The sequence below is a fragment of the Octopus bimaculoides genome, chromosome 18 (assembly GCF_046866305.1).
Source record: "Octopus bimaculoides isolate indiv1 chromosome 18, ASM4686630v1, whole genome shotgun sequence".
NCBI lineage: Eukaryota > Metazoa > Mollusca > Cephalopoda > Octopoda > Octopodidae > Octopus > Octopus bimaculoides.
This window is the reverse complement of record NC_142945.1, coordinates 39,068,167-39,084,027: the sequence shown is the minus strand read 5'-3', so window position 1 is coordinate 39,084,027 and position 15,861 is coordinate 39,068,167. Positions and strand designations below refer to the sequence as shown.

Genomic DNA, 15,861 nt, shown 5'->3' with positions numbered 1-15,861 from the left:
TCCTCTCCTCTCCCTCCCTACCCCTCTTCTCCCTCTCGCCGCCTCCTCCCCTCTCGCCGCCTCCTCCCCTCTCGCCGCCTCCTCCCCTCTCGCCGCCTCCTCCCCTCTCGCCGCCTCCTCCCCTCTCGCCGCCTCCTCCCCTCTCGCCGCCTCCTCCCCTCTCGCCGCCTCCTCCCCTCTCGCCGCCTCCTCCCCTCTCGCCGCCTCCTCCCCTCTCGCCGCCTCCTCCCCTCTCGCCGCCTCCTCCCCTCTCGCCGCCTCCTCCCCTCTCGCCGCCTCCTCCCCTCTCGCCGCCTCCTCCCCTCTCTCAGCCTCCTCTCCCTCCTCCACCTCCCCTCTTCCTTCTCTCCCCCCTCTCCTCCTCCTCACCTCCTCCTCACCTCCTCCTCACCTCCTCCTCACCTCCTCCTCACCTCCCCCTCACCTCCTCATCTCCCTTCCTCCTCTCCTACTCACCATTCTCTTTCACTCCCCCTTCTCTCCCACTCTCCTTTCTCTCCCCTTATTTCTCTCCTCTCTCTCCTTCTCCCTCTCCCTCGTCTACCTCCCTCCTCTATCCCATCCTCCCTTCATCCCTTTCCTTTCTCTCCAACTTTCCTCTCTCTCTTCCCTTCTTTCTCTCCCCTACCCCCTCTCTCCCTACACACACTCTCCTTGAACTCCCACTCTATCCCCACCCACACAAAGTCAACATATATACAATGTCTACACAAACACACACACATCCTATCTTATATCACAAGTGAGCATCAAACTCTGTTTTTTGAATGTAAACAAAATAAACACTTATATAACTGCTTTCATCATTATATACTCACATACATATATGTGTGCTAATGTATACACACACACACACGCACACACATTCATGTGCGCACAGACTAATTAATATTTATTTGGATATTCATCTGTAAACAATATAATTAGGAAGAACAAATGTAATCTTGTCTAAGGCAGACATTGAACTACATAACTCCCATCTCTTGCTAACACTAACCAATCTGCTGGAACTTATTGTCTGGAAGTCAAATTTAGGAAAGCAGAACCATGTGCTCCCCCACCCCCTCTGCTTGCAAGCACAACACAATAGGGCTGTAGTAATAATATTAGCAGTAGCATTAGTAGTGTGGTTTGAGCACTCTTATCAATTATTTTAGATATATTTTATAGCATTTCCTCTTTTATATCATGCCTGTCCTTGGTTATAGGTTTCCAATAAGCCAATCTGTGGTTCACTGCAGTCAAACTGGAGTCTCTGTAAAAGTGAGATGTGATGAATACCACAGAGGATTTTAGTTTAAAAGCACCAATTTATGAGCTTTCTCTGGGTTAACATTTTTTTACTATGTGTAGGTTAAAGAAGTACGTTTCCACATCCATTCGTCCATCCATCAATCGATATATATGTATATATATACACACACACACACACACACACACACACGTAGATGTCGAGCGATGAGAATGAGTGCTCAACATCGCATTGAGGGATAAAATTTCTTTATTTGTGTATTAAGGCTACCATTGGTTTCATGTCAAGAAAAAAATATTTTTATAATATGACGAATAAGAGAAGTAATGTGAGAAAGTAGATGTTTATTCCATGTGTTTACAGCTGTTTCATAACCTTGCAAGTTATATGATAGGCATTACATTGATGTTTGTATATTGGTTGGATGGATGGGCAGATGTTATGGATTTTCATACATATTTTCTACTTTCTGATTCCATACACACTTACACTCACTCACACAACAAGTGAAATTGAACTTAAAACCATGTTATTGCAAGTGGATTCTAAGCTACCTCTAAACTAAAAGTCATCTATAAAATGTATAAAATTCCTAGCATCACTGTCCTCGTCTCTCCTCTCAAGGCAAACAGATGCATTCTATGTTACAAATTTTCATTTGTCTGTTATTTGTCAATGCAGACCATCACTTGTTTCCTCAAACTGTCAACTGTTATATTTTCATTACTTAAGTGTAGTCTTCTTTCTTAACCTTTTAGTATATCACTGTAAGCTATCATTACTTACTTACTAGAGCTAGCTTCTGTTGATGATAGCAGTTGTATTAATCCAAACTGCAGTACAGTTTACCCCCAAAACAACAAAGAGAATGTACTAAGACCTATTACATGTCTATGGAGAAAGATTTAAAAAGTAGGTCCCTTTTTAAACAAGTCATGTTTGAAATCTTTAGGTGCAGGCATACTTGTGAGGTAAGAAGCTGGCAGAAGTGTTAGCATGCTGGGCGAAATGCTTAGCGGTATTTCGTCTGCTGTAACGTTCTGAGTTCAAATTCCGCTGCGGTTGACTTTGCCTTTCCTTTCAGGGTCGATAAATTAAGTACCAGTTACGCACTGGGATCAATGTAATCGACTTGATCCCTTTGTCTGTCCTTGTTTGTCCCCTCTATGTTTAGCCCCTTGTGGGCAATAAAGAAATAAGAAGCGTGTTTCCCAACTACATGGTTCTGGGGTCAGTTCCACTGTGTGGCACCTTGGACAAGTGTCTTCTATAGAAACTGAAAGAAGCCCCTTGTATGTATGTATATTTGTATATCTCTGTGTGTCTTTGTCTGAGTGTCCCCCCACCCCACTTGACAACCGGTGTTAGGGTGTTTACATCACTGTAACTTAGCAGAAAAGAGATCAATAGAAAAAGTATCCCAGGCTTAAAAATGTACTGAGGTTGATTTATTCAACAAAGGCTTTTTTAAGGTGGTGCTCCAGCATGGCCACAATCTAATGACTGAAACGAGTAAAAGGTAAAGGTAAAAAGACCATTAACAGATAAGCTTCTTTTATACTCAAAACTCAAGGTTGGGGAAGATACAGTAAAAGAATATTTTCTACATATTCCCAACACACCATAGTATACTCCTTTAATTATCCAAGGTTCTAAATTCTATGGAAGCCAGTCTGCTGGCTTCTGTATATTGTGGCTATTCAAAGAAATATTAAAGCCTATATCTTTGTAAGGAGAATACCAATACAGACTCTTGATAGACTGTAAGATGAAGAGACTGTTTATTGGAATTGGAGAAAATAATGGTAATGATAATACATCTGTTGTCATGGTAATATCGATAAACTGTTTACAAGAGAGATATAATCTTATAAATGAGATAAAGAGTAGATTGTTTTTGAGGTGTCCATATGGGGTTTGTAATATTTATTCCCCGCATATCTTTACGATTATGCTTGCTTTAAGGGAGACTGTCTTCTGTCTGTAGGATTCTGCTTGAAAAGATGTAGTGCCAGTAGTTTTTTTAAGGCAGTTCTACATTGAAAATATAAGAATAACTGGATGAATTTAATCATTAGTTGAAGGGAACATTTGTATTCATGAGTGTGAAAACAACTTTTAGCTTAGAGAGTGGAGAAAACTGGGTGAACTTGGAAGTGTCATTGTTATGGATCAGCTAAAACTGTGCCAAGTTAACTAACCACATATTTACTTAGTCAAATTCATGAACAAACATATTCATTCACATTCATGCACACCCTCATTCACACACACACACACACACACACACGCACACACACACAATTATTCATTTATACTTGCTTTTATGTGCACTCACACATTCAGAATCATATTCATATACTCTCTTTCTCTCTCTCTCTCTCTCTCTCTCTCTCTCTCTCTCTCTCTCACAACACACACACAATTATTCATTTATACTTACTTTTATTTGCACTCACACATTCAGAATCATATTCATATACTCTCTTTATCTCTGTCTCTCTCTCTCTCTCACACGCACACACACACAAATATTCACAAATTTATTTGTATTTCCATATTCCTTTGCGTTCATACATATACATCACATAGACCGTATAAAAGCACACACTCACACTCCCTTTCTCACCCCTTCTTACCCACATTTCCTCATGCATTCACTCAAACATTATACAACCAAACCTCCCCATCCATTCACTCATTCTTTCTCTTTCTCTCACACACAAACACACATATTTTCTCATTACAGGTTAATGAGTTGCAATCAAACTATCTGAACCAATTAATCATCACAATGTCATGAGATCAAACATTGCTATTGTTTTATAAAGCAAATAGTTTAGCAAACATCTTTGTGATTAGATGAACTTATTAAAAAGATGTAAAATTACAGGTTTCCTGGCCATCATTTAATAACAGTTAATAAGGAGGTTCATTAATGTGTGGCCATGGTCATTACATGTTCAATCATGAATGTGATAGCCAAAAGGAAAATGTAAAGAAGGAGTAACATGATATTTGTCCTTGGGTTGCAATTGTTATTTCCTATTTGCTTAACCCTAGAAAGTATGAAAAATGGCTAATATTTCCTCCAAACTTAGCTTTTGTTACATTTATTCAAACCCCCAAAGAATCTCTCTCAACACATGGCTATGATCCCCCCCCCCCCCCACTGCTCCTGCTTATGATCAGAGGTGCAGATATTGTCAGCCACTAACGAATATGTTCAAGTGGTTAATGTCAAGCAACCAACAAGCAAATATAGAATATTTACTATAACGATATTTCTGCTTCAGCAATTCAGCATTGAATTAGTCTGAAATGTAATGGGAAATAGGTCAATTTCAAAACATTGATGACCAGGTCACAAAAGCAAAGTTTGAAGGGAATAGTAGTGATTTCCTTTGATTTCTTGATAAAAGCAAATAAGAAATAACACTTACTGACCAAAGACAAAAATAAAAATAAAAATTTTGTTGCACAGTAATCATCATCATCGTTTAACGTCCGCTTTCCATGCTAGCATGGGTTGGACAATTTGACTGAGGACTGGTAAGAATATATCTCACTCACATTAAAGGATATATGGCCGTAACCGAAACCAAAGAGTGAAAGGTTTCACATTTGAATAGTTTTATAAACAACATGAGCATCATTATATCTACAAATATATTGATGATGAATAAACAAAAGCAAGAAAAAGTGCAACAAGAGGGACAAGATTTTACAAAGGTGTTATCAGCCTAATGCTTGGAAGGAAAGGGGAAAAGGTCTTGATGTTTCAGATGCTTGTCCTTCATCAGAAATATTCTAGCCCAAATATTCTACCTGTTTTATGTTCAGACCAGACAGATCTGGTTTCTCACACCTACCTTACAAAGTCATTCTAAAAATATGCAATCACATTAGCAAAATCTCAAAGCTATGAGATAATGCATGATTACTTGAAAATGATGTGAATGAAAAAGCATTACATTTAATAGAATAATCTGAATACTAAAGGGTTAAATATAATCAGCTTGAGTTATCAAGTTGGTTTAGGTACCAGAAAACCAACTGGCAGATTGGTGTTTGTATTCTGTCACCTGAACTGCATTTTATCCTTAAGAATATGACTCAGTCTACTGAGCTGGTGTTAATATAAGTGGTAGCAGTATTATAAATAAGTACTGGTTTAACCAGTGACAACATTATAAAAGCTTTTTTTAAATTTACTGTGATCCACAGCTCAATGGGATCCACAGAATAAACTTATTGGATACATAACTTAGTTGAAGTCTTTGATGATACCCTTAAAATTGAATAGAATATTGATCTCTCTGTATTATATATGAATATTTGTGACATCTGTGAAAATTTTCTGTTTCAAACTTATCTGATGTTATATTTTCAGGACTATGATGCTTTTGCTGATGCTCTGGAGACTCAAAATTTATGGCACTTTTTGAAGTTGGTGAGTTGAGACTTTTTACTTTCTACTTTCACCAAATTTATTATTAAACTTTAAAATAATCAGTCTTTGGAGGATAATTCCTGTCTTTTTTTTTAAGGTTTATTATTCTTTTTAATTAATTAATTAATTTTTAATTCATTATAAATGCAGGTGTAGACATGTGATTAAAAAGTTTGCTTCCTGGACAAGTGTCTTCTAATGTAACTTTGGATCAGCCAATGTGTTATGAGTGAAATTTGATAGAAACTTTACTGAAGCCAAACATATGTGTGTATCAGCTAGGGAAAAGTTTGCTTCTTCAGGTTTGAGCCTGGACAAGTGTCTTCTAATGTAACTTCGGATCAGCCAATGTGTTATGAGTGAAATTTGATAGAAACTTTACTGAAGCCAAACATATGTGTGTATCAGCTAGGGATGATAGAAAGAATTGACACAACTCTGTACACTCAAATCAACTTTGCCCTGGTCCCTTACAGTAAAAAGTACCAAGCAGGATACTGGAGTTAATGCAATCAGCTAAATAAAAAAAAAGAAGAATTGAAAGTAGTGCTACAGCATGACCATAGACCTATAACTGAAACCTGTAAAATATGTATATATAACAATAATAAATCTCTGAGCAAGGTATAAACAGTAGCTGCATGACATCGTGAAATATATTTGCCACATTTAGGTGGCAAATATACTTTACGATATATATATATATATATATATATATATATATATATATATATATATATATAAATTATTTATTAAAACATGTTTTATAAATTTTACAGCAAAGGATCCCAAAATAGTAGTAAACAAATTAATATGGACATTTTCATGTCTACTTGTGTGTATTATTGTACATTCCTGCCATGATTTTCTTATCACTGCTTCAGCAGAAAGTACAGTGAATTCTATGCTTCTCTAAGGAGATACCATAAGACTGAAACATGTCTGGAATTGTCTCCCATACTTACATAAAACAATGAAAATAATAATAGTTATTGAGCAAATATTGTCTTTTTCACTCCCTCTCTCCTATAAACTTGATACCTGTCTTCCTGTGCTGGTGTTACAGGGAGCTTGGAACTCATCTTATTTTTTCTATTGGTAAATAATGAGATAGGTTACCTATTTAGGGCTGGTACCACAAAAATGCACTCAGTTTGTTCTCCGGGCAAATGAGCAGAGAAAGTGTAGGGTTGAGAGGTGCCTTTAATTATATTTCGCTGAGAACTATTGAACCTCCCTAGCATCATGAGAATTTGTACTCTATACACTCTGTAAAGGAGTTGGTGATATGAAACACGTCTAGCCATAGAAATCAAGCCAAATGACATTTAAAAGCATTAATCTTTAAGAGCAGTAACTCTTAAATCACTCAGTCTGTGACAACACGTCCAACCCATGCTATGGAAAGAGATGTGAAATGCCGGACAACAACCATGATGATGACAATAACAGTGACGCATTAAACATGTTAACAGTAATTTAACTAATTCAAGAACAGACTTGAAGAACTTATCAAGCTTATCTGGAATGTATCAAAGAAAATAAATCATTTCAGATTTCTGAAAGAGCTCATTACAGAGTTTGGTATTTACATGACATTGAACTGGTTTATCTAGAAACAGCAAAATTAAAACAGAAGAGAAAATTTGACTACTTCATTATATTTACTATGTTGTTGTTGTTTAGCCCAAGGTCTTCACTGATCAACCAGACCTGTATTCATGAGCTCTCTTGCCATGGTCACTGGTCATCTCACCTCTTAGTATAACTTAGAGTGCATTCATCATCATCATCATCATCGTTTAACGTCCGCTTTCCATGCTAGCATGGGTTGGACGATTTGACTGAGGACTGGTGAAACCAGATGGCTACACCAGGCTCCAATCTAATTTGGCAGAGTTTCTACAGCTGGATGCCCTTCCTAACGCCAACCACTCAGAGAGTGTAGTGGGTGCTTTTACGTGTCACCCGCACGAAGGCCAGTCAGGCGGTACTGGCAACGGCCACGCTCAAAATGGTGTATTCTATGTGCCACCCGCACAAGAGCCAGTCCAGGGGCACTGGCAACGATCTCGCTCGAAAATCCTACGAAGGCCAGTCAGGCGGTACTGGCACAGTGTTATTTCTTTTCTAAAAACTGTAGGATGTGTGTTTCTGAGTAGATTTGGCTGCTGTTTCTAGTATATTGAGAGATCACACCTATGCTCCTATCTCTCTCTCTCTCTCTCTCATGTTGGTTTTGCCATCTTCAAAAGGTATTCAGTCATAATTTTTTCTCTTTGAGATGGAAGTATAAATAAATGGTTGAAAAAAAAAAAAAAAAAGAAAAGAAAAGGAAAAAACAAAATCAAGAACACGGCAAATCTTGTTAAGTCAATGTAGTAAAGTCGTGATAGTATTAATATTTCTTCTTGTGTCTCTGCTTATTTCTTTTTAATCATAATTAGCATCATTGTATTGTTAAATACAATACAATTAGATTCTCTGTTTTTTTTTTATATTTTACTTCATGTTTCAGTTGTTGTTTTTTTTATGTTCTGTTTCAGTGTTTTGCTTGGATAAATATTTGTTGTGTCTCATTAGCTTGCGTAATCAATGTATTTATTTATTATTATGACTTTATTATTATTATTATTATTATATATATATATATATATATATGTTTGTACATATGAATTTTTCATATAACTATCCCTTCCTCTTTTCTTTACCCCCTCATACACACATTCATTGCCTGCCCAATCAATCTTTGATTGAAGCTGTGTTGATGTTTAGTGTAAGGTTTATTTATTTGTTTATTTATTTATTTATTTTAATCTAATATCATCTAATCTAATCTTCATCATTAGCTTTAATTCAAAGATAAACAGGATAAAGTGGAGCCAGAGTTAGAGCCGGAGTGGAATAAGTTGGGAAGAGGAGGCGGTGGGAGGGATAAGTAAATAAATTTAAACTGAAATTGAATTAAATTTTATCTGATTAACAGAGATTAGCTGTTGAGTAATCATTGAGATGAAACAAAATATTTCATTTTTTTTTTTTTTACTTTGTTTTAAAGTAACTTTTTTATTTTATGAATTCTTTATTTATCCCTCCTACCAATATCTTTTCCTAATACTCTGCCTAATTTTATGTAAATTTAATTAGGTATTATTAATTGTCTATTAGACCTACACACACAAACATGTACATTTCTTTCTTTCTGTCTATAATCACGCGCCCTCCTCTGAGAAAAGAAAAAAAATCTTAGCTACAGCATAACAATAACAGATTTTTATGTAGCATTTTGAAGTTTAAATGCTAAATTTAATTTTTTTATTTTATTTCCAGCATTTTCTTTTCCTTTTTTTTTTTTTTGAAATTGAATAATCACTCGCTTTTTCTACTTCACTCATCACTCTCCCTCATTCACTCTTTATCTCACAAACTTTCTCAATATCTTTCTTCAATCTTCCTTTTCTGCATCACCACTCGATCATGCTTTAGGTATCATTCAGAAGTTTTCTTTAATCTTTTATCAGAAGGAATTTTTATTTACATAGAAAAGAAAAATTCTAAACAATGTGTATATTGTTTTTGTTGTTGCTGCTGTTGTTTAATCAGTAGTATTGGATAATTTTATTAGTCATGTCATTTTTAATTGTGTTTATTTAAATTAATGATTGTATATGTTTTATTCTCATTAGTCTTTTTAAAAAATTTTTTTATATTTGTTTTGTATTATTTTCCTCTCTCAGCCAAAAAATAAATAATTAAATAAGATAATTTTTTAAAGTCAGTAATTAAGGAAAAGTTGAGAGGGGGAAAAATTTTTTTTCAAATTGAGAGATTTGAATAGTTATTGATTCTGTTGTTTTTATTTGCTTCTGGGTGTGGAAGGGAGCTATGAATAAACAAGGTTGAGGCTCCGCCTTTGTCGGTTTGTTGCTAGTAGTTTTTGTTGTTTAACCTTGAATGGGCAGACTTGTGATCAAGAATATTCTTGATTATATTTTCTGATGTAGTACAGTAGAACCCATGAAGGCACACAGCCTAGTGGTTAGATAGTTGCATTCACTATCATAAGCTCATAGGTTCAGTTTTTGGACCAGGCAGCACTTGTACAAGGCATTTTATTTCATATTGTTCCAGTCTATTAAAATGTGTTGTCTGCTACAGAGTGCCACCATGCAGACTTCTCGTCTCAAATCTTGCCAATGCAACGTGCCAGTGGTTCTTGATCACTGATAAAAGCAGTTGAAGCTGATAAAAATTGGCTGATGAATACAGTGGAAGCCATTTATAATTACAAATAAGGTTATCTACTGATTATTTAGTGGGTCCTAAACTCTTATTTACTTAATGTTATCAGCTGGTTATTGTTATCAAAAAAGGTTTAATCCGAAAGTGATCACAGTAAGCAGTTTCCACTGTATATCTAGGACTACACTATTCAATGTATTTTGCCTTTTTTTTTTTTTTTAGATGTGGGGTATGATTCAGTAGAGATTTGACTGCTATTTCTATTAGGTCTTGCTATGATGAAGCATTGAAGCATTGTATTTCATCTGTTATACTGTTACGGATATGCTCAAATACCATTATTTTATCCATTGATTATCTAAAATATCGTAGTTTTGTTGATTTTAATTTCTATGCCACCTCATATAAATTGGTGAACCTATCAAATAAATATTAAGTCTCTCTCTTTTTGTAAGATCTCCTACTCTATCTTCTGTTACTGGTCTTAAAAGAAGCAGCTTCACTAATTCATTACTAAAATGTTTCTTAGTAATTTCTATGATTCTCTTTTTTTTTTTCTTTTTAAACCTTTTTCTGTTAATAGTTAAGTCACTAATTTCTTTGTTGCAGGGAAGTGATTGTATTTTGAACTTGGTTGTTGTAAACCTGTGAAAGTGAATGATCTTTATGGTCAAGAGATAATTTGCTGCATGTAATTCTCATGTAATTCTGGAATTTATATATGCTAATATTGAACAGTGAGAATTGGTGCTCAACACTGCATTGGTGGATATATATTCTTTATTTGTGAGTTAACAAGGCTACCATTGGTTTCATATTGCAGGCTTGATAATTTCTGAGAATTCTCACCATGAAACCAATAGTAGCATTGTTAATTCACTATATATATATATATATATATATATATATATAATCATTTACTCATCTTCTTATTAAAATTTTTGGACAAAATCCTTATCAGTGGAATTGTTCCGAGCATAATTCGGTAAAACAAAATGTCATCGATAGAAAACATCATGTATGAGGTATTTGTAAGATCTTGGTGAGGCAAACTTATACAATGAATGTAGAGGGCTACAGGAGTGTGATGTTATATAGAGTGAATGTTGTAGACCACAGATGTGTGACTGAAGAATGAGTTGAAATAGGTTTGTTAGATGTGTCGTGATAAATTATGAAAGATGCTTAAGTACACTGGAATTGATAAATCTATTGGATATCAAAGTTACTGGCAGTAATGAATAATAGAGTTTGAGGTGATTGTTGGTATGGAAATGTGAGATTAACAGATGACAGATGACGTATGACAAATTTGAAATTGTTGTGAGAAAGACTTTTGAAAGAAAGTGTTGAAAATGCCAGGATTTTGAAGGAAAGTGTTAAGAGGAAATTCAGGAAAAAATTTTGTGAGAAACACTTTGGGAAGAAGTGCCACGAGAAAGACTTTGAAACAAAGTGTGTGAGGACAACTTAGGAAAGCACAGTTAACCATACTTTAGAATATTTACATATTCTGAAACTTACTGATGTGCATACACATACACACAGTTATAACATATGCACATATACCGGTGTATTAACATTTACACAACTATATATATATATATATATATATATATATATATATATATATATATATATAGTTTTAGGGAAAAGAACCAAGTTTCAAGAACTCATCGATGAAAATCCACTATGACATATAGAAAAATTAATAATTAAAAGCACAATAAATGAGTATAATATAAAACAAAGTAAATATCATAAGATAAAGATAGTAATTGAGTTTTTACCTGTAATTTGGGATTTTGTCCCTAATATTATTATTATTATATATATATATATATACATGCACTCACATTTGTGTTAACAGAAAGACATATAAACGTGCACTCACAAACATACACCATGTAGACATATATTGATGTACTGTACTGGTATAATAAATACATGCACACGTGTTAAATATTGATTATGTCACACAGGCATTTATACACAACACATGCACACACAAATACATATCATCAACTAGAAAGATAACTAAAAATAGATAAATAACCAGTAAGTTCCAAAGACCAAACTCATATCCGTATCAGTGACATCTCATTTGACACTGTTTCTATAGTGATAACCTTACAAGTGCAGTAGGCAATTTCATATCTCCCACATTATCATCATCATCATCATCATCATTTGTGTATTATTACATTCTGTTCCAATAACACTGAATGCACTGATGGGTTTTATCAAATATTTCGCTTTTTCTTCATTTATTTATTAATTTTTTTTTTTTAATAATTTTGACAGGATTATGTATTGTACAGAGAGCAGGTAAATTATTCTGTCTTCAGAGTGTTCTGTTTTTCTTCCTTAGAACAGTGTACTACTCTTCTGTCTACCTTTGTAGGTGTGCATATGGGATATAAATGCATTGTATGTGTGTGTGTATATATTTATATTTATAGTACATGTAAAGCATACATATGGTATGCATCAGAGCATACTCCCTAATATATGTATATATATATATATAGCACATGCAAAGCATATATATATATATATATATATATATATATATATATATATATATATATATATATAGTACATGCAAAGCATATATATATATATATATATATATATATATAGTACATGCAAAGCATATATATATATATATATAGTACATGCAAAGCATATATATATATATATATATAGTACATGCAAAGCATATATATATATATATATAGTACATGCAAAGCATATATATATATATATATATGGTATGCATCAAGGCATACTCCCTAATATATATATATATATATATATATATATATATATATATATATATATATATCTATATATATATTGGTAAAGAACTTATTTACCGATAATGGTTTTTACATACCGAAGTACTTGGTAAAAATTATTAATTATTAATTTATTAATAATCCTTTACCCTTTATTTGCTATATATATATATATATATATATATATATATGTGGTATGCTGTATGTCTGTGGAATTTGGTTTTAATTTACAGAATAGTATAATCTTGTGTTTGTACACATTTGTGTTGACACTCTTTGTAAACTTGTGATGTCATACTTACTTACATATCCAAACACAAATGTATGTATGTTACATAATGTATATTTTGGAAGTGCGTTATTGCTAGAATAGTATTAACTCGTGTTTTTGTATGTCTAACATTAGATGTGATCTGTATATTTTCTTAACATCTTCAGGTGGCCTATGTTATTACATAAACAGTTTTAAGAGCCCCCCCCCCCACCCACCTTGGAGTTTTCTGTCACTTAACTTGATAAAAGACAGATGAAGCAGAATGTTAAATAATTATATTAATGTTGGCAGATCTGTTGATCAAGTTATCTTTAATAAGTTTGCTATTAGAAATATATTCATGCCAGAGAAGAAATCAAATATATGGAACTCTATTATTGAAATGTGAAGAAGTGCTATGTTTCAGTAGGGGAGTGTCTCTATGACAGCTATGGACCATTGGAGACTAGGAAACAGTTGGGTTAAACATGAGAACTTTGAATCTTCACAGATATCACTTTAAGTGAAGATTCAAGGAAAGATGTTATTGTACATCTGACCAGTCTATGACAGAATTAGTAGATGAACATTAAATTGATGATGTTTTGTCAATGAGTAGCAGCTGATTTATTTGTTTTCTTTTCTAAGAGAGAGAGAGAGAGAGAGAAGAAGAAGAAGAAGAAAAAAGAGAAAGGAGAGAAAGAATGAGATAGTTCTTACATTTTTCCTTATTTGCTAATTCTTTTTTATTGTACCATGTATTGTATTGTATCATGGTCACCATCACCACAATGTTAGCATTGTCAATGTCTTTCCATTTTGTGAACATATTGCAATTTCAAGAACTTATGGTGAACTTTTCCAATATCCAACTACCTTTTCTAAACAGTGTAATTTATTCAACTTAATTTGGTCTTTGTTTTATGTGTTTAATCAAAGGAGATGGGGTAGTGCCTATGGCCTTTTCAGGTCCTCCCAGGCTGGTGGCATTGGTGCAGCTGAGGCCCAGTTTAAACATCTGTTGGTCAATGTTAGAATCATAAACATGAATAAGGATGTAACCAAAGGTCTAATAGAAATGTTTACAGTAGAGTAAAACTCACTCTTTTACTTGTTTCAGTCATTTGACTGCGGCCATGCTGGAGCACCGCCTTTAGTGGAGAAAATCGACCCCAGGACTTATTCTTTGTAAGCCTAGTACTTATTCTATCGGTCAAACCTCTAAGTTACGGGGACGTAAACACACCAGCATCAGTTGTCAAGCGATGTTGGGGGGGGGGGGACAAACACACATACATATATATATACATATACATATATACGACGGGCTTCTTTCAGTTTCTGTCTACCAAATCCACTCACAAGGCTTTGGTCGGCCCGAGGCTACAGTAGAAGACACTTGCCCAAGGTGCCACGCAGTGGGACTGAACCCAGTACCATGTGGTTGGTAAGCAAGCTACTTACCACACAGCCCCTAAAACCAGATGGCAGTATTAAAGTGGGCTTGAACTGAAAACTTTTGGGATCAGTTTTATTGTTTTCTTTACAAAATGCCACTTGTTTCTTTATATTCTGAGTTTAAACTGATTTTTTTAAAACTGAAGCCATCCAAAGTTTCAAAATGTTAGTAATTACTTCTCAGCTAATGATGATGTACATTAGTCTTGTGTCTTTTTGTGTTTGCTTCTCTTACCCCCACCCCAGCTCACCTTTAATTGTTTTTAACATACCTTCCAGTATATATATGAGAGCATTACTTTGAAATTACTTAATCATTCAGTAGTGTGTGAGTGTAAAACAAACATATACATACATATGTACACATACATATATGCGTGTGTGTGTGTATGTATATATATATATATATATATATATATATATATATATATATATATATATACACACACACACACACACACATATGTATGTATATATATATATACACACACACACACACACACACACACACACACACACACACACATGTATATATATTTATGTACACATACATATATACATGTTTTTGTGTGTATATATATATACATATATACACACACACACATGTATATATATGTGTGTGTGTGTGTGTGTGTGTGTGTGTGTGTGTAAAGTGTTCACAAAGTCATTAGACAAATAGAAGAATTTATTAAAGTTACAACAGAAACTGGACACTGTTGAAATGTTTACATAGTATGAATTAAATAGTGAAGTTTATACACAAATAGCTAATAAATTTCTATATTGGCCCCATTCTTCACATGAAGGACATCTAAGCGATATTCAATTTTTGTCCCTGTCCTTCGTAATATACTTTCATCAATAGACACAATGGTAGCAGTTATTCTTTGACTTATAGTCATCCAAGTCCTTTACTTTAGTGTGGTACACGATATCTTTCATATGGCCTCACAAAATAAATAGCTAATGGATATTATATCTGGGGAATGAGAAGGCCAAGGAATCAGGTCACCTCTTCCTATCCAGCGATTTGGAAACCTTTCATTTAAGAAACCATCAACATTTATTCGCCAATGAGGCAATGCTCCATCTTACTGAAAGATGACATTTGGATGGCACTCTTTTAGTTGTGGCACAATGTATTCTTTTAGAACATCAAGGTAAATATCAGCTGTTATTGTCTTTTCCAAAAAGCAAAATGGACCAATACCTTTGTTGCACAAAATCCTGTGCCACATATTGACCTTCTGACTGTCACATTTGATTTCCCTAGCAATGTGGGGATTTCCCAATCTTCAAATTCTTGCATTATGCTTCTTAAGTTTTTCAAATACATGGAAGGTTGCTTCATCTGTAAAGCAAATGTGATCAAAGATAAAGAAATCATCTTCTGTGATTTTTT

General features: G+C 34.2%; 1 protein-coding gene across 9 annotated transcripts in view; it reads left to right on the top strand.

Annotated features, from left to right (window-relative positions):
* LOC106877443 (uncharacterized) overlaps nt 1-15,861 on the top strand; it is a 114,691-nt gene that overhangs the window by 45,255 nt on the left and 53,575 nt on the right. For 5 of the 9 annotated variants that reach the window (XM_089366017.1, XM_052974307.2, XM_052974306.2 and 2 more), the window contains exon 4: nt 5,646-5,705. In XM_089366017.1, coding sequence (XP_089222143.1) covers nt 5,646-5,705 — 60 coding nt within the window. Of the gene's footprint in view, nt 1-5,645; nt 5,706-12,251; nt 12,276-15,861 lie in introns of all 9 variants that reach the window. The other 4 variants (XM_089366015.1, XM_089366014.1, XM_089366013.1 and 1 more) reach the window with 1 other exon arrangement.